The sequence below is a fragment of the Pneumocystis jirovecii genome (assembly GCF_001477535.1).
Source record: "Pneumocystis jirovecii RU7 chromosome Unknown supercont1.5, whole genome shotgun sequence".
Lineage (NCBI taxonomy): Eukaryota > Fungi > Ascomycota > Pneumocystomycetes > Pneumocystales > Pneumocystaceae > Pneumocystis > Pneumocystis jirovecii.
In genome coordinates this window covers 331,428-357,651 of record NW_017264779.1, presented here as the reverse complement: position 1 = coordinate 357,651, position 26,224 = coordinate 331,428, and the positions used below count along the sequence as shown (strand labels likewise).

At 26.1% G+C, this 26,224-nt stretch overlaps 11 protein-coding genes across 11 annotated transcripts; 5 read left to right on the top strand and 6 right to left on the bottom strand.

The window, feature by feature from the left end:
• Positions 1-107: 107 nt before the first annotated feature.
• On the top strand, positions 108-444 carry T551_01334 (uncharacterized protein; the record flags this gene model as incomplete). The annotated part of the gene is given in 7 exon segments (XM_018373597.1): positions 108-155; positions 172-219; positions 236-260; positions 265-311; positions 355-366; positions 380-392; positions 413-444. Coding segments are annotated over 7 exon segments (225 nt in total).
• A 264-nt stretch (positions 445-708) lies between these two features.
• T551_01333 (GTPase NPA3) lies at positions 709-2,006 on the top strand (the record flags this gene model as incomplete). Its single annotated transcript, XM_018373596.1, has 7 exons — positions 709-757; positions 805-879; positions 936-1,014; positions 1,056-1,158; positions 1,187-1,226; positions 1,271-1,843; positions 1,891-2,006. The coding sequence occupies 7 exons, from the start codon at positions 709-711 to the stop codon at positions 2,004-2,006; spliced, it is 1,035 nt and encodes a 344-aa protein (XP_018230251.1).
• Positions 2,007-2,383: 377 nt separating this feature from the next.
• Positions 2,384-4,176, bottom strand: T551_01332 (uncharacterized protein; the record flags this gene model as incomplete). The annotated part of the gene is made up of 7 exons (XM_018373595.1): positions 2,384-2,575; positions 2,618-3,010; positions 3,057-3,190; positions 3,232-3,490; positions 3,539-3,693; positions 3,740-3,848; positions 3,904-4,176. 7 exons carry the CDS (start codon positions 4,174-4,176, stop codon positions 2,384-2,386), a joined length of 1,515 nt encoding a protein of 504 aa, XP_018230250.1.
• Positions 4,177-6,198: 2,022 nt separating this feature from the next.
• T551_01331 (uncharacterized protein) lies at positions 6,199-6,466 on the bottom strand (the record flags this gene model as incomplete). The annotated part of the gene is made up of 3 exons (XM_018373594.1): positions 6,199-6,239; positions 6,288-6,348; positions 6,392-6,466. 3 exons carry the CDS (start codon positions 6,464-6,466, stop codon positions 6,199-6,201), a joined length of 177 nt encoding a protein of 58 aa, XP_018230249.1.
• Positions 6,467-6,828: 362 nt separating this feature from the next.
• Positions 6,829-8,115, top strand: T551_01330 (uncharacterized protein; the record flags this gene model as incomplete). Its single annotated transcript, XM_018373593.1, has 3 exons — positions 6,829-6,978; positions 7,017-7,130; positions 7,174-8,115. The coding sequence occupies 3 exons, from the start codon at positions 6,829-6,831 to the stop codon at positions 8,113-8,115; spliced, it is 1,206 nt and encodes a 401-aa protein (XP_018230248.1).
• Positions 8,116-8,302: 187 nt separating this feature from the next.
• On the bottom strand, positions 8,303-8,978 carry T551_01329 (protein transporter TIM23; the record flags this gene model as incomplete). The annotated part of the gene is made up of 2 exons (XM_018373592.1): positions 8,303-8,643; positions 8,690-8,978. The coding sequence occupies 2 exons, from the start codon at positions 8,976-8,978 to the stop codon at positions 8,303-8,305; spliced, it is 630 nt and encodes a 209-aa protein (XP_018230247.1).
• A 259-nt stretch (positions 8,979-9,237) lies between these two features.
• T551_01328 (TORC2 complex subunit TSC11) lies at positions 9,238-13,986 on the top strand (the record flags this gene model as incomplete). The annotated part of the gene is made up of 22 exons (XM_018373591.1): positions 9,238-9,426; positions 9,473-9,541; positions 9,592-9,892; positions 9,939-10,242; positions 10,289-10,688; positions 10,730-10,829; positions 10,874-10,956; positions 11,000-11,236; positions 11,285-11,410; positions 11,456-11,707; positions 11,754-11,933; positions 11,979-12,110; positions 12,154-12,269; positions 12,321-12,425; positions 12,468-12,519; positions 12,561-12,820; positions 12,866-12,944; positions 12,989-13,056; positions 13,099-13,389; positions 13,430-13,574; positions 13,615-13,769; positions 13,815-13,986. The coding sequence occupies 22 exons, from the start codon at positions 9,238-9,240 to the stop codon at positions 13,984-13,986; spliced, it is 3,816 nt and encodes a 1,271-aa protein (XP_018230246.1).
• A 187-nt stretch (positions 13,987-14,173) lies between these two features.
• Positions 14,174-15,327, bottom strand: T551_01327 (uncharacterized protein; the record flags this gene model as incomplete). Its single annotated transcript, XM_018373590.1, has 4 exons — positions 14,174-14,233; positions 14,290-14,590; positions 14,645-15,166; positions 15,209-15,327. 4 exons carry the CDS (start codon positions 15,325-15,327, stop codon positions 14,174-14,176), a joined length of 1,002 nt encoding a protein of 333 aa, XP_018230245.1.
• A 474-nt stretch (positions 15,328-15,801) lies between these two features.
• On the top strand, positions 15,802-17,484 carry T551_01326 (uncharacterized protein; the record flags this gene model as incomplete). Its single annotated transcript, XM_018373589.1, has 10 exons — positions 15,802-15,915; positions 15,978-16,124; positions 16,167-16,179; positions 16,221-16,267; positions 16,308-16,655; positions 16,727-16,874; positions 16,935-17,033; positions 17,076-17,231; positions 17,275-17,366; positions 17,416-17,484. The coding sequence occupies 10 exons, from the start codon at positions 15,802-15,804 to the stop codon at positions 17,482-17,484; spliced, it is 1,233 nt and encodes a 410-aa protein (XP_018230244.1).
• Positions 17,485-17,904: 420 nt separating this feature from the next.
• Positions 17,905-20,261, bottom strand: T551_01325 (RNA-binding RNA processing protein NOP9; the record flags this gene model as incomplete). Its single annotated transcript, XM_018373588.1, has 8 exons — positions 17,905-18,481; positions 18,525-18,748; positions 18,792-18,871; positions 18,917-19,592; positions 19,637-19,796; positions 19,838-19,991; positions 20,035-20,130; positions 20,186-20,261. 8 exons carry the CDS (start codon positions 20,259-20,261, stop codon positions 17,905-17,907), a joined length of 2,043 nt encoding a protein of 680 aa, XP_018230243.1.
• Positions 20,262-20,587: 326 nt separating this feature from the next.
• T551_01324 (mitogen-activated protein kinase kinase kinase BCK1) lies at positions 20,588-25,357 on the bottom strand (the record flags this gene model as incomplete). Its single annotated transcript, XM_018373587.1, has 11 exons — positions 20,588-20,705; positions 20,754-20,848; positions 20,895-21,088; positions 21,133-21,211; positions 21,254-21,426; positions 21,470-21,697; positions 21,745-22,908; positions 22,954-23,277; positions 23,325-23,813; positions 23,862-24,237; positions 24,281-25,357. The coding sequence occupies 11 exons, from the start codon at positions 25,355-25,357 to the stop codon at positions 20,588-20,590; spliced, it is 4,317 nt and encodes a 1,438-aa protein (XP_018230242.1).
• Between the last annotated feature and the right edge of the window lie 867 nt (positions 25,358-26,224).

The following is a 26,224-nucleotide window of genomic DNA, read 5'->3' as shown; positions in this document are numbered from 1 at the left end:
AAATGATATATAATGGTTTTCCATTTAGTATTAAGAATGGTTGATGAAGTCGATAAATCACAAAAGATATCTAAGACAAAAAGTCCAAAAGATGTGAAATAACAACAATGTTTTTGTCTGCATTATTTCTTGTTATGATTTTATATGATTTAACGGTATTGTTTTAAAAAGGACATTCATGTCTTGGCATGGAGAGTATTTGGGTGCATTCCTTTTATTGTAATATTTTTAAAAGTATCTGATTTTATATTTCAATACAGGTAGATATGCCTGTTTATGTATTATGGATGTATTTACCCACTCTGTCATACGTATATGTATATATGTGTTTATCATGTATTTATTTTTCTATAGATTCGTATATCTGTATGTAATTTAGAGTCTTGAAAGAAGTTTTTCAAAAATAATATAGATTGTATAAAGTTGTTTGAATATACAACATGACTAGCGATATATATAGACTCAATTATGGTAAATACAATTCATTATGGGAAAAGCTCTATGAAACTTTTTTTACAAGAAAAAATGTATACATAAGCTGTTGATTGAATTACCATTAAAAAGTATATAAATGAAAAATGTATAGATTTTTTTCGTTTTTAATACAAAGTGTTGTTTGTGTGTATTAAGTGTCCTTTTTTTATCAGTCTACTCAGATATATCCAGTTCTATCGATATCTATGTTATAACCAAGTAATCTTTTAAATCATGACGATAAAACCATGTTGTGTTCTTGTTGTAGGTATGGCAGGATCAGGTAAGACAAGAAGAGATTCAAAGATGTATATTGATGTTTTTTTATAGGAAAAACAACTTTTTTACAGAGATTAAACGCTCATATACGGAGTAAAGAACAGATTCCATATATTGTTAATCTTGGTAAAGAAATTTATCTTTTTTTTGAGGAAAAATAATGAATTTTTGTGAGTAAATAGACCCAGCAGTTTTGTCTGTGCCGTATAATGTGAATATTGATATCTGTGATACCATTAATTATAAAGAAGTGATGAAACAGTATGGATTTTGTATTTTTGATTAATTTTTATCAATTTTAGATACAATCTTGGTCCTAATGGTGCTATTCTTACGTCATTGAATCTCTTTGCTACAAAGTTTGATCAAGTACTTTCAATTCTTGAAAAACGATCATCATCGTATGTTTGAGTTTATGGATGTAAAAACTTAGTTTTATAGGCATATTCTCTTTGATACGCCTGGGCAAATTGGTAATCTGAGCATCTGTTTTTGATTTTTATTTATATTTCATCAGAAATATTTACATGGTCTGCTTCTGGATCAATTATAACAGATGCCTTAGCATCGTCATTTCCGACATGTATTGCATACATTATTGATACTGTACGTTCTAGATCTTGTACAACGTTTATGAGTTCAATGCTGTATGCATGTTCAATTCTTTATAAGACAAAATTGCCTCTTATTGTAGTATTTAATAAAACTGATGTGCAAGATGCAACATTTGCAAAGGAATGGATGACTGATTTTGAGACTTTTCAATCTGCACTTTCAAGGGATGAAGGAAATATGGAAGGCGAAGGTGGATCTGGCTACATGTCTAGTTTGATGAATAGTATGAGTCTTATGCTCGAGGAATTTTATCGCCATTTAGACGTGGTTGCTGTTTCTGCCATTACAGGATTAGGGATGGATGATTTTTTGGATGCTATTAAACGAAAAGTGGAGGAATATGAATCTAAATATCGTCCTGAGCTTGAAAGACTTATTAAAGAGCGAGATGATAAAAGTAAAAAAGAAAAATTAAAGCATTTGAATCGTCTTATGAAAGACATTGATATTAATGGAGAAGAAGTTCGTGTAGGAGGTAATTTTGTTAAATTTATATCTATTTATGTATTTTTATTTTATTAGTTCAAGCACAAACAGTATCGGATATTGAAGACGAATCTGATGAAGATGCTCAAGGTATCATTGATACGGATACTATAGACACAACAGAAAGGTCAAGAGAAGACTTTATAAAATAGTCTTATTAAATTAAAATAATCAATGAACTGCTCTGACGTATTTGTTTTTGAGTTTATATTACAAATTAAATTAAAAAATAATAGTTTAATATGAAAAATTCATTTCATAAATAATTTATGAATATTATAATTTATTTTAGGAAATGCAAAAGTTCAAAGGAATGTTATAAGAAATTTATAATGAGTAAATTAGGTAGTTTGATTTTTATACTCGTAATTTAGGTTTATAGGACGTATTTTAGGATGTATTTTTGTTTTCATTAATTCCAATTGTACCTTAGTATTTATTGTAGGGCATCATTGTGAAAGTATAATCCATACGTTTAGTATCTAGTAGATAATTAATTATTTATATTTTTAGAAGAACTAAAGACTTTTTAAGCTAAACAATTAGCTTTTTCCCAGACCTTAATATTTCTTTTAGCCCATTCTATATAGCATTTTCCGACATTAATCATTAAATCACAATAATTTTTCCTAATTGCACTTTGGAATCTCTCTAATTCATCCATTATAGCCTCTGCTGCAACATTTGAGTCCTTTCTTGTAATTTTAAGTGCATTTTCCAGCTGATTAATCGTTATTAATTTGTATTATTAAATTTGATTTACCTGAGAAATTTTTTCATATATTTTTTCAATACTTTTTTTTCTAGTAGTCTTTGAATCTGCATCAACCATATCTTTTATAGCAACAGTTAATTTTCCAAAGAAATTCTTAGTTTGTTTTGAATGCTCGTTGTCATCAATAGATTCATCGGAATTCAATGTTGATAAACTAGATCCGCCTGTACTCAATCTTGCTAGAGATGATTCAATTTTTTGTGCTTCTATTTCTGATTTCTCAAGTGTATCCAGTATATTTTTGTTTTGATTTAATATATCTACAATAATTTCGTATTGTACGGTTTTCTGACGTCTATATATTAAACGAGACCTAGCAGCTTCATGAAACTGTGCCAATTCTTTTAACGGCTCTGATAATATAAAATTCATATTCTCAATCTAACAAATAAATATAAGTATAAATAAAAATATATCTTTCTTGTACTAATTCATAATTAGAATGAAAATTTGAGTCGTGAGCTTGGCCAAAACGTTCAATTCCTGCCGCTAAGTGATCTGGTCCAATTATTGAAAGAGCATTATAAGTTGCACCTAGTTCGCTGAAATGATCTGCTAAATCTATCAAGGTTTAACGAATGATAAAAAAAAAATGCTTTCACTTTGAAAGTGTTTTATAATATATCTATTTGCTTTTAAGATACCAGTTCCAATAATATCTTCAATTTCTTTAATTTTTTTTTCTAATTCTAGAAATTTTACTTCATCTTTATTATTAGAATTTATTAACTTTGCATTAGCAGAGGGTATAGGAAGACATTGATAATTAGGATTATTTGTGCTAGAAATTGGATCTAGAGGGTGTGATATAAGAATATTTTGTGGTAATAAAGAAATAGGCGGTGTTATTAAAACTTGTTGCTATTATTCGTTAAAACATAAAAATTAACTGAAAAATTAATATTCTACCCATGATATATTATCATCCAAAAAGCAATGAAAAACGTGGCTTTTACTCAAAACAGGATGAAAAACACAACGATTAAGGAAAACTTGTAACATTCTTTTTCTTTGATTAACTATATTTGAATCTCTTTTAGCCCTTGCCGAAGAAATTGATAAATCTAATAAATTTATATGGACAAATATGTGTTATCTAAATTAGCTTACTGATATTGGATTTTTCAGGAATTGGAGGAACAATCACTGTAGGAAATAATCGTGAAAGTGATATTCTAAGGGATTCAAATTCGGAATAGCGACGGCGTACTTCAAAGTTCTATTAGTGATAATTATTAAGTGTTTATGCTGCATTTTTTTATTAATATTTTTACCCTCATATGTATTGTATACACAGTAAAATGTTTGCTATTGCTTTCATTTATTTTTTCTGCATTAACAATAAAAATAAAAGGATCTTCACAAGCATTATCTATGACAGAATATATGTGACAACAGAGTGTATCTTTCGATCTTTCTACCTTTATTTCTTCTTGATCTTCATTTGCTTTTTTTAGTGTTGAATCTGGTTTAGAATTTGAAAAAAAAGAACTTATGTGCTCATAAGATTCTTCAAAAAATGAACTACTGTTTTCTGGATCTTCCATTTCTTTTATTTTTTTATTTTTTTTGAAAATACAAAATATGGTTTATTCGACAATAATATATAATAATAATATGTATATTGACTTTTGTTGGCTTTATAAGGCCTATGCTTACATGTTAGTGTGTTTATTTTCTTAAAAACTAGCTGTTTTCTCTTTATTAAAGGATTGAAAACTTGATAAAAAAGCTGATGTCGTGATGATTTTTGGATGTATTATATATGTTCGAAAGATGTGTGTAAATGTATGTAAAAAATAATAAAAAAATATAAAAGTGTCTATTACTAACATTTTTGGAATTTATACTATCTAATTGATTTGAAAATTTACGTTTTTTATTAAAAAAAGTTAATTTTTTATACCAAGTTTTAATATTTTAAATATTACATAATTTTTAAAATGTTTTGAATAAATAAATCTTTGATGATATAATGGTTTTAAAAAGTGACAATAATTATAAAATAACATATTCTTAATATTTATCCTTAATAAAAAATATTCAAATGATTTAAATCCAATATAAATTGTTATAGTGCTTGAGCAACATGGTAAATATTTATATTCTTTTATTATTTCTTGATATAAATAAAAATACTATATGGGTTTTTGGAAAAAAAAACTAGTCACACGAATAAATATATAAAGAATCTTAGAAACTTTTATTTTTTAAGCAAAAATATTAAATTATATTTATTATAATAAAGCTATAAAAATAAAAATAGTTATAAATAATTAGATATTTAATCAATTACAAATCATTTAAATATATATATTAGATTTTAAAATATTTTTTTTTTTCAAATTAAATATTTCTTAATATAACATATTTAAATGGCAATAATTTATTTAGTGGACTTAAGATTTATTATATTTTTTTATAATTTTATTAGATTTATTTAGTTTTAAATAGAATAAATATCTTATGTTTTTATTTATAATTTATAAAAACTATATATACCTAACAATATAATAATGTAAAAAATTAAATCTAATAATTATATAAAGAATATTTTTATAAAAATATATTTTAAGCCAGAATGTAATTTTTAAATGAAATTGTACTAGTATTTACATTCTTTTATTAAGCATATTTAAAACATTTTTATGATATATAAAATAACAAAATATTATAGAATTTTTGAGCAATTTTAAATAGAAATAATTAACGTATTATATATATGATTAAATTCTCAATTTTGATGTTCATAAAGAAAAACAGTAATTTCTAAATCTAAATATCTAAATATCTATAAAATATCAAAAACATTACAAAATGAACAATAATTGGCATTTATTTTCTATAATAAATATTATACTTGATGTTCATAATAAAACTTAAAATCCTTTAGATTTAATTAAAATTTAAGCTTAATGAATTTTTGAAAATGCTATTTTTATCTTTATAAAAAATATGGTTTTGTCTATTTAAAAAAAAGTATTAAATTTTAATAGGTAATTAAACAAAATAAATGTTCAAGCTAAACAAAGTAATAAAAATTTATAAAGTGATTTAAATATCCTTCGTTGTTTTTTATTCTAATATACTAGATAAAATATCATATTCTAATTTTGAGTAAAATATAAAAATATTTAAAACATAAATTAAAAAACAATCTTAAAAATAATCTTAATAAATACTTTTAGCCTGTTAAATACAGAAATATTAATAATAAAAGATTTTAAAAAAGATGAATTAAAAACAATTAAAATAATTAAAATTTTATATATTTGTTTTTTCACTAAATAGAAAAATTTATACTAAACTTATAAAAAACATTCATACTAAAATAACCAGCAAATTCTTATTTTTTTATCATTTGTAGTTTTTTTCTTCAACGTCTATTATAAAATATTCAAAAATTATAAAAGATTTCTGAAAATTCGTAAAATTCATAACATGCTTCCTATAGAACAAAAAACACAGAAGAATGATTTTTAGCTTAATTATACTTTAAGAAAAATAATAAGAATAAAATCTTATCACTTAATACCCTAACATATTTAACTTTTACTTAATTGATAAAATTAACTTGCCCTTATCATATTTACAGTACCCCATACAGAGCCTAAAAACATTAAAATAAAAAATATAAAAGTATTTCAAAAAATATAACCAATTAAGCTAACACTCCAAAGTACCATAAAAGGGTACAGCATCAATTTACTTCTGGGAGTCTATAGAATGATTCAGATAGTGAAAAAGTAGCAGAAAAGATACTCTCATATAAATAGGAAGATGTGTATTCTCTTGAAATAATTTTTGATAGTATGGAACCTTATTTTGCCGTGGCATTTAGAAGTTTTGCAGTACTGATAAATGTTTTGTTTTAAATACAAGAAAAAAAATTTATTTAAAAAAAGAAAAACACCTCTATAAGAAAATATTAAGTCATTTCTTATGTTTTAGAAGTAAAAATACAATTCTTTTTACCTTAAAAATTGCTATAATTTAATAAACTTTATAAATTTCTAAGAAAATCCGTTTATCGATCAGCGATCAACACATCATCAAATATAAAAAAAATGAATTTAAGTTTTAAGCAACAAAGATCCAATATTTGAGTTTAATATCCTTCTAAAAAGTAAGTTTTTGTATTTATATATTGTCTATTCTTTTTTTTTTTTTAAAAAAAAACATAGAATTAAAAAAAACATATGGCTTTTCATTTTTCATGGAATAAAGAATTTTCTCAATCTTTTATAGAAAAAACATCTTCTCTTCTTAGTTATGCACTTAACAAAGGGAATAAATTGCCTATTATTGTTGACAAAATTGATGTAAAAGAATTAAATATGGGTTCAAAGGTAGTTTTTTTTTTTATATCAAATAACTAATAAATTAGCCTCCAGAACTTGAAATTTTAGAGATAGGGGATCTTGCAGAAGACCGTTTTCGTGGTTTATTTAAACTTAGATATACAGGAGATGCATATATTGTTTTGCAAACCAAAGTTCAAGTAAGTATTTTAAATTTCAATAAGTTGTTAATAATTATGTAAGATTAACCCTTTAAATACACATAAAAATACATCTCCGAAGTTTACATGGAAAGGAATACTTTTTGCAGATGCACCGTTAATTGTTCCTATGTTTCTTCGTTTATCAGATTTTAAATTATCAGGTATTGTCGTTTTGGTATTTTCTAAGGCAAAAGGTGTTACTTTAGTCTTCCGTAATGATCCAGTTGAATCTGTACGTGTTTCTAGTACATTTGACAGTATACCTGTTATTGCACAGTTTTTGCAAAAAGAAATTGAAAAACAATTACGTACGTTTTTTCAGGAAGAGCTTCCAGCCATTATACATAAATTATCTATTTCTATGCCACCAAAGTCTATAGAAAAATTAAATACAAATTCTTCTACTACAATATTGACAAACGAATCTAAAAATAAGGAACCTACTCCTCTTATACGATTAGCAGATATTAATCCAGAACATCCTATTTCTATTACGGGAATGCTACGTTTTGCAGCTCTAGCATCGTCACAAAAAACTCTTTGTCCATTTACGCCTTCTATAAGTCAAGCAATCTACAGATCGAGTCATCTTTTATCAACGGTGTCAGCTGTAAATTGTGTTTTTAAAAATTCTCTGTCCAATAGCCCTAGTTTAGAGCCGACAACGAGCTTAACAACTTCATATTCGTCTACATGTGCTATAGAGATGCAGAATTTTCGACAAAACTTAAGTTTACGTCAAAATACTTTTTTAAACAAACGATGGACTCTGAAAAAACATAACGTTATATGTTTACGTTCTGATTCAAAAGATTCAGCATTCTCTGGTAGACATATTCAGCCATTAGTAGAAAAAAATGATAACATTTCCAATCATTTACGTATAGAGTCGATAAATACATTTCATAATACAAAAAAAGAAAAAACTAAACAAATGCATCATCATGTAACAAATATAAGGTGCCAAGCAGCATACCATTAATCGATATGTTTTGCATGAACATTTATTTGTTCCAATTATATTGTAACTATATTATTTACATGGACATGGGTAATATTCAATATTAATTTTATAGCTTTGTATTTTTTCAAAAAAGAAAAAAGTATACGGTATGAGTCTAAATGAATGTATTAAATGGGAAACAAATACTTTGGTATAAAAATATTTATTATATAAAAAGTCGTTTTGAAAGACACCATATACCAGCCATTCCAGAACAAATACCACTAAAGATAACAATACTTTTGATGCCTCGTGTACTTTTATAAACAGTGCCAGCCAGTGCTCCGCTAATAATAGAATTCATATCATCGTGTTTTCCTCTATAATAACCGAGTGTAGAATTTGCTGCATTATAGCCAAGAGCAATTACACCCACTGAATTAGCTAAGAAAGGTCCTCTGGACGTCATGGCATTAAGAATACTGTTAAATCGGACACGTGTTGAAACATTTTTTTTTGCCTTGGATAGTCCCTCAAAAAAACCCCAAGCACCTCCAATACCAAGAGCTATGCCACTGTTAGCCAAGTTTTGACAGCTCAAACAGTATTCAACCAGAAACATATACTGTTCCAGTCCCATATGTAAGATCATCACTCCACCCTCTGCTTGGAAACGCTGTTTTTCCACCTGGAAGATTTGCTAACTGTGCATCCTCTAAAGAAAGATAATCCAGCGCTTTTCCAAGGCCTGCAAGCGGATGCAGCCTAGATGGATCCAAAACTCCCTGATCATAGAGTTCTATCGTTTCTGGAGCTGAATAAGGCGACTTTGCCAATGCATCATCTTTCACTCGTTCCAATTGTTCTGTTGATGATTTTTTCCCGGGAAAAAGCCACCCCATCAATCACTATACAAACAAACAGAATAGATTCTGATAGAGACCTTTAAACCTTCGTTTTTCCCCGTTTTAACACGCCTTTTTGACTCTTTAATCCCACCGTAAATGCTTGTTTTTTCTGCGAACATTTTCTCCTCACGTCATAGCATTCAGTTGTCATAGTAACACGTTCCTATAGTGATTCTCCTCCATATTCTTAACCTCTCATCTTCAAAATCAACCAGCTTAACGTATAAAGACACTGCAAGTACATAGCAGACGTATGAGCTGGGAGAGATGTGCAGGAAAGAAGCAGATACAGAGTCGAAGAATAGCAGCACCAGCAGCATTAAATAAAACATCAGTAGAAGCAGCCAACAAGGCAAAAAAACAGGAAAATGTATCGGTATCATCGAGTTTACCAGCACAGATAGCCCCTGAAATTGAGGATGAAGCACAGAGAGTTCAAAAGGTCTTAAAGAAGAGTATTTTGAGGGATTATGTAACATGTTTTGTAGCTGAATGAGCTTACAAACCAGCTGGATATTGAAAACAAGATCAAAGAAGGAGCAGAAAATCTTTTGCAGGTGAAACAAGTAAATTAGTTGTAGAACGTGCCTGAAACATGTGGCTGCAGGTTTTTGATATAAAAACAGCTGATCAGGAGGGTGAAAACCATGCAATATTAAGAAGAAAGATTGAACTGGAGTTGGATGCAGCTAATATGAAAATTGCACGAATAAAAATGCAGATAAACGAAATAAAATCAAATAATTCATGTGGGGCTATTTTGGGTCATTTAAATGTAAAAATAATTGTTTCAGATGCAAAATTTACGTCAAACACGATCTATGATCAAGATATCGAAAACTCCGTCATGTGCTATAATGAGTTCCAGCATCCTACACAAGCATTTATGCGGAAAAAAGAAAAAGATGGTTTGTTTTTACCACTTGTTATTTTAATCTACTCAACCTTAAAAAGAACATACAGAGATGATTAATCCAGTACAAACGTTGGAGTCTGCCTTTAAGCGTTTAGATGAGACTATTAATGACAAGGTTCACTATATAAAGTGCACAAATCATCTTATATCACTTCTCAAAACGTATTCAACGTTAAAATATGACTTGAATTGGGAAGCACTTCGATACCACTTATGTAATATGTTTTCAAGTCCGAATACAGATAAAGTGGCATGTGGATATCGTCTTTCAAGATACGCTATTTGTGATTTAGAATCTATATCTTTTTTGAAAAAAATTCATCTAGAATATGCAATTATACGGTTATTCAATATCGTTTTCACATAAAATGTTTATTAAACCGTTTAGATCACTTTCTAAAGATAGTAGTGCATCAAATGAACGTGAACAGGCTTTAAAGCTACTTAGATCATTTTATGAAATCAAAGGTGGTATATCTGAGATATCCAAAAGTGTAGTTAGTGCCGTCGTATCTTTAGCTGAGCATTCAGGAGATAAAATGTCGTCGATATGTGTAGAGACGTTAGCTGAAATGAGTAGCAGAAGTAATATTTTTGAATGTACAATTAATGTTATATTAGTTGTGTTGGATCCAGCATTAATTATTTCCTCGGGTGGTAATAAGGTATTACTTCAAACTTTAAGCGATGGACCATTCGAGATTGCGAATGAACTTGTTAAATTATTTATATTTCTTTTAGATGTTCCCTCTACAAGAAAATACGTTCGACCTCAAAGCGATCTTCAAGTTTGTTTTTCCTTTTTTATAAATATATTAATTTCCTTAAGCTTATTGTTTCTAACCTTACTAATATTCATCCCATGATGGAAGAATACAAAGTAAGATATTGTGCAAATGCAGTAGCAACAATGATAAAGTCTTGGTCGGGTATAAAAGCAATTTTAATGATGCGTATTGTTTAATGTATTTAGGACTGATTTATATGAGTATGTATAATATGCGGTCAATTCGCTCTTTGATTGATGCATTACGTATATCTTCTTCTAGATGCCGGGTATTTTATACTTAATGTTTAACATATATACTTATTTATAAAGGATACAATTCTTGATCTTTTATATAATATTTTTAGAATACAACCGTCCTCTATAACGTCAACATTTTTGGCCGGTAGAAGACTTACAACTTGGGGAAGACCATTTCCACATGGTCAACAAGAACCGCAAAATGAAAATATATTTTCAAATAAGTTTATCGAATCTGGAAGAAATGATTTATCACAACAGTTTTTAGCATTAATTGTCATTGTATTTATAGATATTGGAATACTGGATGTATTATATCAGATATTTAAATAAATTTTATACCTAAAAATTCTATAGGCTTTAATGACTATTGCAGAAGATTCTAAAGATAAAATGATTTTTCGGAAAGCAACATTGCTAATTGTAGAACTACTTCAGTTAGTAAATAGAATTTTGCCATTAAAATATGGTACCAAGCTTCAGGTTTTTATATGATATTACAAATTTATAATAATTAATACATTTTAGTTTCTTCCAAAATTATTTGTGTCTGCATTAGAATTTGATAATAAGTTTCATCCTGCCGCAACGTCTGCTCTTCTTCAAATAGAGTCTTTGAATAGAGCAAAAATGAAAATTAGCTCTATTCAACAAAAAGAACATTATTCAGGGTCAGAAAATTTCTTAAAAAGAGGGCGAAGACAGCTTGAACAAATTAAACTTAAGCTAGGCCTACAAATCGACGATATTCGTTTCAGAACTCTTCTATTAGATACTCAGGTATTCTTTTTAGTTTCAAAAATATTACTATTTTATAATTATATAGGTTTTAAGCACTAAAAATTATAAAAAATGGAGATGGGATATACTTGTTGAACTTTTACAGGGACCTTTGTTAAATCCAAAAAGGTTAGAAGAATCTATTCGATCTACAAAATTTATGAAACGTTTATTGTCTTTTTACCGACCGTTTAGTTATAGGTTTTCTAATATTAAACAAACAAAAGTAATAATACAACATAGTACAATATATATAGATTAATATATATAGCCCAATCAGCGCTATGTTAGAATTGGTCGAATGGTTTTCACTACATTACTTGCTAATCCAGAGGGCGTACGTTATTTAGCAGATAGCAAACTTTTAAGACAAATTTCAGAATGTCTTGCTCAACTTGATCCAGTTTTTTCTTTAATAATAACTTTCTTCTTTTTAACAGTCATAGATAAGTGGTGTTTCTTGTCCATATCCTTTATTTTCAAAACAACGCTTAGAAGAAACATTGACATCAGGATATTTTGTTTTACTTGGGACTTTATCTGAAAATAAAGAAGGAATTGCGTATTAAATTCCCTTGCATACTATATACATATCTTATATATATATATATAGGATGATGGAAAAATTAAAAATATTTAACATGTTTTATCATCTTACAGAACTTCGAAGTCGTGATGATCTAATTTTGAATTTTATAACAAATATGGATTATAGATTGTAGTATTTTAATGTTAAATGTTCTTTCTAACATATGTCTAGCCAAGGACATCCTCGTATAATTCTTTCAAAGGCTCTTACTACAGGATTGAAGGTTTAAACCATGATAATATATCACGAGAATTAATTTATCAGGATGTGCGACTTTTTGTTACGAAGCATTTGGGAACACTTTTATCTCCAAATAAAAAAATATCTACCAAAAATACTAAAGTTACAGAATGGGCTATCTATTTACTTGTTACTCAGTTATATGATCCTTCTATCGAAGTATGTCAAATGGCTGTTAAAGTTTTAGAAAGAGCATGCTATGATTTCGAAAATCTTCAATATACATTAAAACTACGTCCAACATTAGAACATCTTGGTGATATTGGCGCACCATTACGTTTAAGGTGATTATTAAAATTTCATTATTATTAAAAATTAGCTTTTATAAGATTTTTGGCATCGTCTATAGGATTTAATTATCTTAAAGAAGTTGATTATATCGAGAAAGAAATGGATAATTGGTTCCATGTATGTTTATTTTTTTTTTTTTAAAAGAAAGTTTAATCATTTAGGAACAAAATGAATCTTATGTAAACTATGTAGAGAATCGTCTTTCATTAGCATTTTTGCTTACAAATAAGTATAACATTTTTCTCTAATATTGAAAAGTTAATTTATATAGTAATGACATTGATAGTCTTATTCCACCTCATTTTTATGGAGAAATCATTAAAACATTTGAAGGATGTCAACTTTTAAAAAACAAAGGGCATTTTGAGCATTTTGCTTCTTATATTTTTAATCATAAAGATGAATATGAGGATAAAAATATTATCCTTCAGTTAAAAAGTTCTCTTTGGGCTATAGGGAATATTGGTTCTCATAATAATGGTTTTCCATTTCTTGAAAATAGTCGAGTAATTCCTGAAATTGTATATATAGCAGAAAAATCACAAGTAATGAGTCTTAGGGGGTATTTTTATTCTTATTTTTTGATTTTTTTAACTTTTTAGAACTGCATTTTTTGTATTAGGATTAATTTCTATAATAACACCTGTTTCCAAAATATTAGAACAATATGGATGGGTATCTGTTTTTACTAGTTTTGGTATCCCTATTGGTGTTTGTATTCCAAATGATATTAAAAAAATATTATTTGTATTATATTTTATCATTTTATTATAATTAATTTTTTTAGTTAGAACCATGGCATTATCAATCATGCACATCTGATTCTGAAGAGGATATATCTAAGTTAGCCTTTAAAAATGATATTCAAGCTAGTATTTTAAAAGCAGTAATTGATTTATCTAGTCATATTTTAGCCAATAAAGCAGTCAAATCTCTTTCAAGGTAATTCTGATAATATCAATACATAATATATTCATTAAATTATAGGCTAAAATTGAAGTATCCTGAAGAATTTAAATCATTGGATCTTTATAAATCAGTTCTTAAAATTCTTACACGTTATCGTTATCGACAGCCTGTTCGAAAGTTTATCTTAGAAATGTTTTCGTGCGATATATTTTACCAGGATTGTGAAATATTACACAATAATAATACATAGCAATAAATTTTTTAAACATCATTTTATAGAGAAATACATAATACATTTATTGCATAATTATATACATGTAAACAAGAAAAAATATTGGTCATAACAAGGCAACAGTTATAATAGTATGTTTTAAAATTTTAAATATCTTAAATAAAAAACTAAGACTATATAGGGTACAAATATTACTTTATAGCATTTACATCCTTATTGTTTTTATTTGTTTTTTATATTTTCGTTCTCGTTCTTTATCTAAATACTAAGCATTTCAATCTTTTAATCAAGAAAAAAAAAAGCAAATTTATAATTACTTACTTTCCGTTGTTCTTGAAAACTCATATTTCGAACACGTTCTTTTTCTAATCTATCTTTTTCGGCTTTTTTTTTTGATATTTTTGCTAATTGTTCTTCATCCTGTAGTTTTCTAAGTTTTCGATTCACTTCTTCACGAGCTGCTTTGAGTTTTTGAGAAATATTGGATCTCCAATGTGCCCTATCAGCTAGAAAGTCTACAAATGTAATACATTGTGTGACAATAGAGACAACCCTATCTAAGTGAAGTAATAATGGTAATCTTATACAAAATGAAACAGTTTTTCTATACTTTTGATCCGGACTATTATTCAACATAAAATATTAATAAAAAACATTATGTTTAAGAAGAAAAAACCTTTTTGGCCGTTTGGAAGGCTGATCACTCACAATAAAATACTCTAATTCAAATTCTGATGCAGTAATACACTGAATAAAGGCATCGTTTTCCAGTAAAGCAGACATAATTTCTGGCGACTCTGACATCACAACATATGTTTCTGGTAATATAGGTGTTTCCAACACCCGTGTAAAAGACAAGTGATAGTATTTCTCACGCAACCAGCGCATTATTGCTTTATTGACCACAGCAAAAACAAAATCATCAAAAGCATCATCTGAAATAACCATATCTACATATAAGCGGTCCCGAGCTATTGGTTCATCCGCAAAAAATGCTTTTAACGCACATTTTAGCAGTGATAGCACATTTTGGCGCATAGGCATTATAAACTGAATATGTGCATAATCAATATAAATACGTCCAGTAGCATATGAGATAAAACGGGCCGGGTTCCAGTTATGTAGTCGTACAGAATCATTTTTCTTTATACCAACTTGTGCAAATTGTGCAGAAAACAACGGATATAGTCCTTCAAACCTGGAAAAATATAAACATGCAAAACAAATACTACAAACTCACCATTTCTTCGCTAAAAGTGCATTTTTAATTCGGCCATACTCAGATATAAAGACATAAATACCGACTACAAAAAGAAAATAAAATTCCTTGTAAAACTGCGAAAATTCCACAGAAATCATCAATCCCACTCACTTATTAGACCTTCTAATAACTCACACACCTATCTGGCTACTTGCTGTATCTCAACTCCCAATCAATCCCAAATTTTATATCTCTACTTAGCATTATTCTGATATCTCAATTCACTTATTTAAATACTAATATATACGTAGAATATCTCCTCCCCACTATTCCTTGTATATTTCTCTACCTTCCTGATCTCTATATATCCGCCTCGTATATACACTCGAAATCGCCTTAAGACAGTTATCTGCTATATCCACGCTATATATGCGCACTATATGCGTCTCTAATGCTTCTTTGTTGCTTTTTTGCTACTGTACCTTCTTTTTACATGAATCCTGCTGTTTATTTCTCCTCAAATGCCTCTTTGCTCTCCGCTCCTCCGACTCACCGCATAATATATCTACTCTTTCCCCTGTAGGTTGCTATGGCAACACCTTTAAAAGCAGCGATCTTGGATGCACTGAGCAATGGTCTCGATTGCTTACTGGTTATATGTGCTATTTGTATGCCAAACAGGCGTATCTAGAGGGCTCCACAGGCTAGAATTACGCAAAATACCCGGTGATCACCGGGTTAATAAGGTTTACAAACATATATATAGTCTTTTTCAGTATATATTTGTGCTTACAGGGGGTTTTTTTAGGTCCATAATGATATTGAAGCATATTCTCTTGCACGTAAATATACACTGTTTTATTCATATGGAAGAGATGAGAGAAAGAATAAAGAGCCTATTATACATGGAAAACCACTTGGAACAAATGCCCATGAAGTTTCTTTAACGAATTTTGTAAATTAATATATATATATTATAAAAACTAATTTTTTCAAGTTTAATGCACAATGTAGGATTGATATAACGTTTTATGAGGCTGTTGATGTTTAGATTATACACGTGTTAGTATTGGTACGCCGCCACAGACATTTAAAGTGGTTTTTCTGGTGTTTGCTGTATTTTGTTGAATATTTTTAGGTTGTACTTGACACAGGCTCATCGAATCTGTGGGTTCCATCGTCAAAATGCACGTCTCTTGCATGTATTATTCATTCAAAGTATGATTCTAGTTTATCGTCAACATATATTGCAAATGGCTCCAAGTTTGAAATTCGATATGGTTCTGGGAGTATTTCGGGGTTTATTAGTACAGATAAATTTTCTGTCTCTGATATTGTGCTTCCAGCACAAGAATTTGCAGAAGCCGTGTCAGAGCCGGGTTTTACATTTACATTTGGACGATTTGATGGTATTTTGGGGCTTGGATATAGTTCCATTGCAGTAAATGGGATTATTCCACCGTTTTACAATATGGTTGAGCAAAATGTATGTATTTTTGTTGAAAATTTGCCTATTATTATTATTATTATTTAAAACAATATTAAACGTATATTTAGGCAATAAATGAGCCAGTTTTCGCCTTTTGGATGGGCAATATTGAAAAAGATATTGAGGGAGGAGAATGTACATTTGGTGGCATAGATCCAATGCATTATGAAGGAGATCTTACGTATATTCCAGTTCGCAGGAAAGCTTATTGGGAAGGTATGGTCTTAGAAAAGAATAAATTTTGAATACATGATGTGCTAAAAGCTTTTTGTTTAGTTGATTTATCTTTTTTTGCATATGGAAAAGATTTTATCAGAATGGAAAATGTAGGAGCTATTCTTGATACGGGGACTAGTTTAATTGTCATGCCTAAAAGTATGTTTTAGGATGATATAAATATTTTTTTACACTTAATAGATATTGCTGATCTTTTGAATAATGCTATTGGTGCAACCAGATCTTGGACAGGTGATTATATTCTTGATTGTAATAAAATACCTACTTTGCCTGATATTACATTTGGATTTGGGCATCATAACTTTTCTCTTGGGCCAAATGAATATATCATAAAAAGTATTTTAATAAAAATAATAATTTTTATTTAATATAAATTTAGTACAATCAAAATGTATGACTACTTTTACTGGTATGGATATTCCTCCACCTGCGGGTCCTCTTTGGATTATTGGTGATGTGTTTCTTCGTAAAGTATATTTATTCTAAATTCATTCTATATTACGACTTATATAATGATTAGTATTATTCTGTTTATGATTTAGGAAAAAATATGGTAGGTCTTGCTAAAGCCACAAAGAAGTATTTTTGATTATATATATTGATATGTGATGTATTTACTATTATATTGTTTTACTAATACTGTTTTATAATTTGTGCAATATATATATTCATTAAAGATAATGGTTAAAGTCTTAATTGTTTTTCAATTTAGTATGGTTCTAAGTTTAACGATTTATTTCTATTTGTTATTGATACATATTTTTATTATAAATCATTATAGACATTATTAAATTTTAGAAATTGCTGATTTTTAATGTAATATAACTTTAATTGAACTTATAATTTATATTATAATTTTTCATAAAAATAAAAAATTCGATTTCAGTAAAAATAGTCATTTTAAAATCAAAATTTCATAAAACAATGATTTTTAATATTTATATCTAATATATATAATTTTAAAAATATCCAAAATATTTCAATGTAAATAAAAAGCAGAATATATACCTTACTTTCCTTGTGATAAACTCCTTTTTCTATTTTTTTTAAATAGTATATCTATTTCTTTTTCTGGATCATTAATGACATTATTTTTTAATTTTTTGTTATCAGATAATATTGATAAAGAGTTTGTATAATTATTTATATTTTGAAAATCTGAATTTAATACATTTAAATTAGTTATTTTGCTATCTATTTGATATTTCAAACGCTCTTTTTGTATAAAAGAATTCAAATTCTTTTTCCATTCTAAAAAATTGTTTACATATATATTTAATTGCCAATTTTTCCAAACTCTTTTACCATAATAATCATCCTTTATTATTTCAGCAGACTTCGAAAGTTCATCAGCAATTCGTTCTCTATAATTATTTAATCCTATAGAAGTATACAAGCATGCATCGACAATGTGTGATCCTGAAGGATGACAAGAAAGAGCAGAATATGATTCAAAAAAGCTATTCAATAATTTTCTTCTATCTGAAAGAGTTAAATCAGGCAACTTAAGAATAGTTTCTAGAACACTTGAACCAATTTTATCAGTTGCATAATAAAGAATTATTTTTTTATCTTGCAAAACAAGACTATATAAAATATTAATAAAATATAAATATACCAAAACTTAACTTTTCAATTAAAAAATAATAGATTTCATATGGAAATCTAAGAAGAGATTTGATTAAATAAGTTCCCTGAATATTAATATGACTAGTTATATTATTATAATCATTTAAAATTTTTTTGTAATTTTTCAATGAATCATTTTTATTTTTTGGGTCAAGATTCAATATTAGAGAAAAAATATTCTTCATTGTTTTTTCTTCTGAACCTCCAAAGCATTCTTTAAGTACCTATAAATTTTCAGAACAAATATTTACAGAAAATAAAACAAACATTCACAAATTTGATAATATTTGATGGGTCACAAGAGCATGTATTTATAAGAGAAATTAGAACGCCAACATGTCCAATATCTTTTCAAAATTAGTTAATATATGTTTTTAAAAAAACTAACAAACCGATCAATTCTTCAAAATATTTGATTATTTCTCCAAAAATTTCATTAAATATTATAGAATTATTATTTTTCTTAATAAACTTTTGTAATACATAATTTCCAACTGGATGTTTAGATATTCTAAGAATTTTGTTTTTAAAATAAATATTATATAATTTTTCAAAAATTTCTTTTGATGAAAATTCTAATATAGACTCAAAAATATGGGATCCAATTTGATCTCTTAAAAGAGTTTCAATAAAAGAATCGCTTTCTGTTTTTTTTGTAAAATCTAAACTTGAAGAATTTTGCTTAATATTGCCAAAAACTAGTTTTTCTAATAAAAATTGTTTTTTATATTTACCATCATCAAACAGACTTTTTTCAATTAAAAGTAAAATCGATATAATTTGAGATCCATGTTGATTAAATGCAAGATTTCTAACTTCAGTAACACCATAATTTGTATTTATATTATCTAATATAGATTTTTTTTTCTCATAAAAAGAAACAGGTATTTGTATTTGTTTAGCAGAAATAATTTCATCTAATGCCCGTATTTTTCGTCTGTGTTTTATAAATTTTTCAGATATAGAATCTGTTTGAAATATAATTCCATGTAATGTAAAAAGCAATTGACGAAAAACATACGACGCATATTTATGAGTAATAAATGTTAACAATAATTCGGAAATTTCCTAAATATAAATTAATTTTTTTAAAAAAAAAAAATAATTTTTACATTACACATAAATAAAATAAGGTTTTCCATAGTTACAAATATTTCTTTATTATCTTTAGAGTAATCGTAAACATTTTCTGTAGAAACAATATATGAAGATTTTACAAGAAGTGTTTCACAAACATGAGACCCAAAAGGATCACATATTAATTTTTTAAAACTAAAAAAATAAAAAAATAAAGAATAAATAGACATACTTACTTTCCAACTAATACCTGGAAATATTTTTTTACTTGAGGTGGGGATGCCATGTATAATAATGTTTCTAATGTTTTCGAATATAAAGGATTAATTGCTAATTTTAGTTCTTTCCCTTCAATTTCAAGAAAAGTATTATCAATAAATAGACGATAATCTGTAATTATAAAACATATGTATATTAAAAATAGCATGTTTACCTTCTTGAGAAAAACGCTGAGTAATTAACGTTTCTTCAACGCTTTTAAAATATTTTTCTTCTTCTAAACTAAGGGTATTAAAAAAAAATGATTCATCTATATTCCTTAACATAATTCTATTTTATAAATATTTTATAAAATATTTTTTTACTTTGCAAAATAGAATTTTCATGGTTTTCTTTCTGAATTAAAAATTGTCTATTTTTTTTCCTTTTTTTAACAGACATTTTTTAAACAATTCATATTTTTTATGGATAAACTATTAAATGTTAAAATTTTTATTAATATATTTATTTAAAATACTTATACAAATTACTACTTTTAAGATAATTTTTTCAAAATCTTATCAGTTACGAAAAAGTTTAAATGATAAGTGAATTTTATTAAAAATTTCTAAAAAATCTTTAAATATTTATTAAAACTAATTTTTATTAAAATCTAAAATCAATATGGTAAATTCATATAAAGTATATTTAAATATAAATATTTTTTATTTTTTAATAAAACAGTTTAATTTTATTTAAAACTTTATAAAATACAATTCAAAACAATATTACTCTGTTTTAATCAGTTGACTTAACAAAGAATTCGAAAATCTAAATTCAGAATTCGCATTTTCTATAAAAGGATGTTTAAGAAGAGCTTGAGCAGTAGGTCTTATACTTGGATCTCTAAATAAAAATAAAAATGGAAAATTTAAATTATATTGGAAATCTTACACAATAAAACATGATTTAAGAAAGTCGAGAGCGTCATCTTTAATATCAGAAGCAATATCTTCTGGAATTGGAGGAGCTTGTGATCTGTTCCCAAGCTATTTTTTTTTTTTTAGAAAATTTTTAATAAAGAAAGTTAATTACTTTAAACATAGCACCAATTGCTTCATCATTAGACCAAGGACGTTTTCCTGCAAACATTTCAAGAACTAAGCAGCCTAATGACCAAATATCTATTTTTGCACTATAGCCTCGTTTCCGATTTTGTATAACTTCAGGTGCCATCCAGAAAATAGTTCCTTGCATTGACATGTTTGCATTGTCGTCGTAAATATCTTCTATATTTAATGTAAAAAAAAGTAAATTAGAAAACATAACTTACTGCTTTTTTTAGATATTCCAAAATCCGATATTTTACAAATTCCATCTACATCTAATAATATATTATCTGTTTTTAAATCCTAAAATTTGTTAAATTAATAAAAATGTTTATATAAACTTACTCTATGAAGGATTCCTTGAGAATGCAAATATGTCAGTCCTTCTAAAATTTGGCGAGTAAATAATTGTATTGTTGGTTTATCGATTTTTCCATATTTTCGGAGACATCTTCCAATAGAACCTCCAGAAACATATTCCAAAAAAATGCTTATAGTTGTTTTGGTTCGTTCATATCCTAAAAAACATTAATTTTTATTGTAAAGTAATATTAAACATGCCTAAATACTGGACAACATTAGGGTGATCAAGATCTTTCATCGTTTCAATTTCCATATTTAAAGCATCAATTAAATCTTTTTGGTATTCATGATCTTGGTTATTTAAATTATCATAAATTTTTACTTGTTTTACAGCTAACATTTCTCCAGTAGTTGCATTCATAGCTAAATATACTTTCCCATATCTGCCTTTTCCAATCAATTTACCTTTTATCCATTTAAAAGTGGCTAAATTTATTACTAAAATGCATAATAATAATAATAATAATACATACGTGTTTTTTTTATACTGTTAGTTTCTACTAAATTATAATCATTCTTGTCCTTATTTAATTTTATTTCTTGGGATTTTATACCCCATAATTTTGCACTTTTTTTTCTTGGTATAAATGATTTATTATCTTTAAAACTATTTTCGCTTTTTTTTTGAGCTTCATTTGCTTCTTTTGCAACAACTTTAATAGATTTCATACAGTTTTGAATGTTAGTGCAATAAACAGGAGAAATAAATTTAAGTGTTAAGAATGTATCTGAAATATGTTTTGTATCAGATAAGTTAGTTAAATCAACCAATTGATTAATTATAGGTTTATCAAGATCATGATTTGGAAAAAAGTCTTCTAAATGTTCATAAACTACCTGAGTTGATGGACGAATTCCCCATTTATCGTTATTACAGATTTTTTTTTCAAAAATACTTTTAGTTGATGATATTGATGATGTAAATGAAGTAGAGTCATAACTATTTTCGACATTTTTTAAGGCCAATGAATTAGTAGCTTCATTTGAAAATATTTTTTCTATGGACATTTTCGAGATATTTTTTACTTCCAAATCATTTAATAAAATATTTATGTTTGAATTATAACTTGAATTATTTATCTTAAAATCCTTCAATTTCTCAGAAAACATTTTATTAGACATTCTTTTTGGTTTTATTGCCCAAAATATTTCTTGATCGTTTTCTATTTCATCAATAAAACTACTATTAGATAAATCTAAAACTTCTTTAGGTTGAAGGCTTTTTTCTATAATAGAAAGTATTCTAGTTTTAGAAACTGTTTGATTTTGAGTATGAGAATTTTGAAGTTCAAATAAATTTAAATTAGGCAACTCTTCTAATGATTTTTTTAATCTATGTTCATTATTAGAATATTTAATTTTACATTTTTTATTATATAATTTTTCTGACAATTCTTGTATCTTAACTATATTTCTCGTAGAAAAATCTGTATTAATTAATGAGTTTTCTATATCAGAATTTTTAAAACTTAAAATATTCTTATTAATTTCCTTTTTAGAACATGAATAATCATGAACATTTTCATCATATACATCAAAAAGTAAATTGTCAGATTCAAAAAAAATATAGCTATTTTTTAAATTATACGTATTTTTTTTCAGTTGAATTTCATTTTCAAAAGACATATTGTTTTTCTCTAATTAAAATATTAAATATATGTATATATAACATATAAATTTACCAGAATATCCTTTTAATATACTTTCTATATTTTGATATGATTTTTCAGAAGATTCGTTTAAGTTTAATGTATTTATTTGTTTTATTAATTTTTTTTCTAAATTTGAGGGAAATAGTTTGTTAAAAATAGCAGGTAAATCAGTAATAATATTAGTGTTTAATTTTTTAGATAATTGTAATTTTTCAACATTAATATGTTTATTATTATTAAGTTGTATATTGTTGAAAGATTTTAAATATCCTAAATTTCCGTTTTGATTTAATAAAGAATCCAATCTAGTATTTATATTATCTTTAATTTTTCTAATATGAAAATTAACATTTTCTATTACTTTTAGCAAATATAATATATTATTTATGTATTTTAAATACCTTCATTATTTTGAAAAACATCAAAGAAATCTATTTTTCTCTTTTGATTACTTAAATTATTATAAATATTATTCTTTTGAAATTGAACTGTTTTTTTTAAAAATGTTTTTTTATTAGTTTCTAATTTATAACTTTGATTCTTAATGGATATATTATTATCCCACTCGGATTTTGATATAAATGATTTTTGAATTTTAGATTCTAAATTCATTTTTCTATTGGAAATATTTGAGGAAATTTTGAAAAAATTATTAAAAATTTGAGAACCATTATTATTTTTATTTAGTAAAATAGGAGAATTAGATAATAGATTTAAATAAATGTTTTCTTGTTCCAATAATTCATTACGAGGAATTGAATAAACTGATATTGTATCACATATGTTTTTATCTACTTTTTTCGAAGGAAATTCTACATAAAATTTCAAAGTTCCAATATTATCTGCATAAAATCTTGCGTAAATTAACTTTTCATCATCTAACTCTTCATCTAATAGATAAATTAAAAAAATATTTATTTTTAAAGGATATTGTTAACCATAATCTTTAGTATAAATCTGAGTACTAAAAATGCGACATTCAGACCATAATTCTATAATACCCAATTTTCTACATAACTGTTTTCTAATATCAGAAGCATTTATACAGTCAGTTAAATCAACAATTACAAATGTTTCTCTATCTTTAGTAGATTGAACTATTTTAGTTAATTCTAAAGTGCGATTTTTATTTTTTAAATTAAGAGTTTTTGGCGTCCACGAATTACTAATATTGCTTTTTGTTATAATATTTTTAATATTTTTAAGTTTATATGATTTATAGGTATTTGAAAATAATGTATTCGAATTTTTTGTTGCATTAGTATTATTTAAAAATTCACAAGATTCTGTTTTCTTAAGTTTTTTGTATTTAGACTAAAATATTTAGTATAAATTATAAAAAGTAAATTATTTATACAACATTTTGATAAATCTTAAAACCAGAAGAATCTACACAGGTGGCATTTTTTCGTAAAAACCTCATAAATTTATCACTAATATCAAAAATATTACTCCTTTTCTTTTTTATTTGAAAGTTTTGATTTTTTTCATAAAAATTATCATTTTTATAAGATGATGTTTTATAAAAATCATTATAATTTTGAAATTTTTTACTCTTGGGCATAAATAGTTTTAAAAAAAAAGCAGATTCTTTACTATTATTATTAATAGTATTAGTTTTTAACTTTCTATGAGCATTCGAATTAAATAATTTAAAAATTGAATTTTTTGGAGTTAAAAAATTCTTTAAAAAACTTTTAGAATCATGAAAGGTTTCCTCATCAGAAGAGAATGAAATCAAGTACTGTTTTTCTTGTATTTTTTCTGTATATTGATCAGATATTAAGGTTCCATACGAGTTAGCTAACTTTCTAGATTTAAAATTGCTTACTTTAAAAATATTTTCCGAATTGTTTTGAACTATATTATCAGATGATTTTATCCAAGGTAGAAAAGTTAATGATTTAGAATCTTCCTTATGATAACATACTGATGTATGGTATTTTGACATAGGTAATTCTTTTTTTTTTACTAGACTTTCTTTACCATCAGTTATGCTACAATTTACATATTTATTGATCATGTGATATAATCTTAAAGTTTCCTTTTGATCCTCAAGATACTGCAATCGTTTTATTCGAGCATATTTTACTGGTCTTGAAAGTGGCTTTCCAATGATACGATTTTTTAAAGAATCTCTTTCAACATAAATATTAAATCCATTTCTATATAGCCATTTGCAAATTTCTTTTGAATTCCAATCCAACAGATATTTCATATGTTTATTACCTTGAAATGAATAAGATATTTTTTTAGAAGATGTAGTTATTAGATGCTGATTAGTAGGTATTTTAATCGATATTTTGTTAAAAGATTGATTTATTGTATGTAAATTACATATATAATTCTTTACTTTTCTTTTTTCCAAAAAAAACATTTTTTGATGCAAACTAGAATCACTCATACTGCGAACAATATTCGAATAATTATGCATTTTTTCATTTTTTTTCTGTTTATCTTCTTTTTTTGAATATATATTTAAAAAAAAGTTGAATAATTCTAAATTATTTTTTTGTTCCACATGTTTTTTTAGACTTTTGTGTAAATTTTTCAAATTTCCAGAAGAATCTTCTTTAATTTTTAATACAAAGCCATTATCTGCACTTATTTCTAATTGATTTTGCAAAAACATTCACCACAGTTAACTAAAAATAATATTATTATACAAAACAAAAAAGTTTTCAATAAAGCATCCAAAAACTAACTTATTCCATAATTCGATGTTTAAATAGTCTCCTATTTAAGCATAACTTAGGTTTATCTGAATAGATACAAAATGGTTTATGCGCCAACATGTTACTTAATATAGATCATTAAGAGTTGAAAACGAATATAACTTACAAATAATATGCCTGAATTCAATTTTTTATTTAAAAGTGAATTTTATACAATAAAAAATAGATATTTGAGTTAAATACATTCAATATAGATAATTTTGTCGTCAGTCGGTCAAGCATAAGTGACAAAGTGTAGGTTTAATATATGTGAAAAAAATATATAAATACAGTATTTAGTTACGATGTTTTTGTCAATAAAATATAATTACACCATTTTATTTATTGCTTTTATATTAAATGTGTATTTACATTCTTAAATATAATTTTATATATAACACTAATTGTTGCAATAAATACTTAGCAAAAATATATAAGAAATAAGAAGAATAAAATAAAATAGTAAAATGAAGTTTTTTTTAAAAAAAAAACAAAGGCATTAGAAAATAAAAAAAAAAACTTATTTTTATAGCACTTAAGAATTCATTTTAATCTAATCGTTAAACGTAAAAAAAACAAAAATTTTA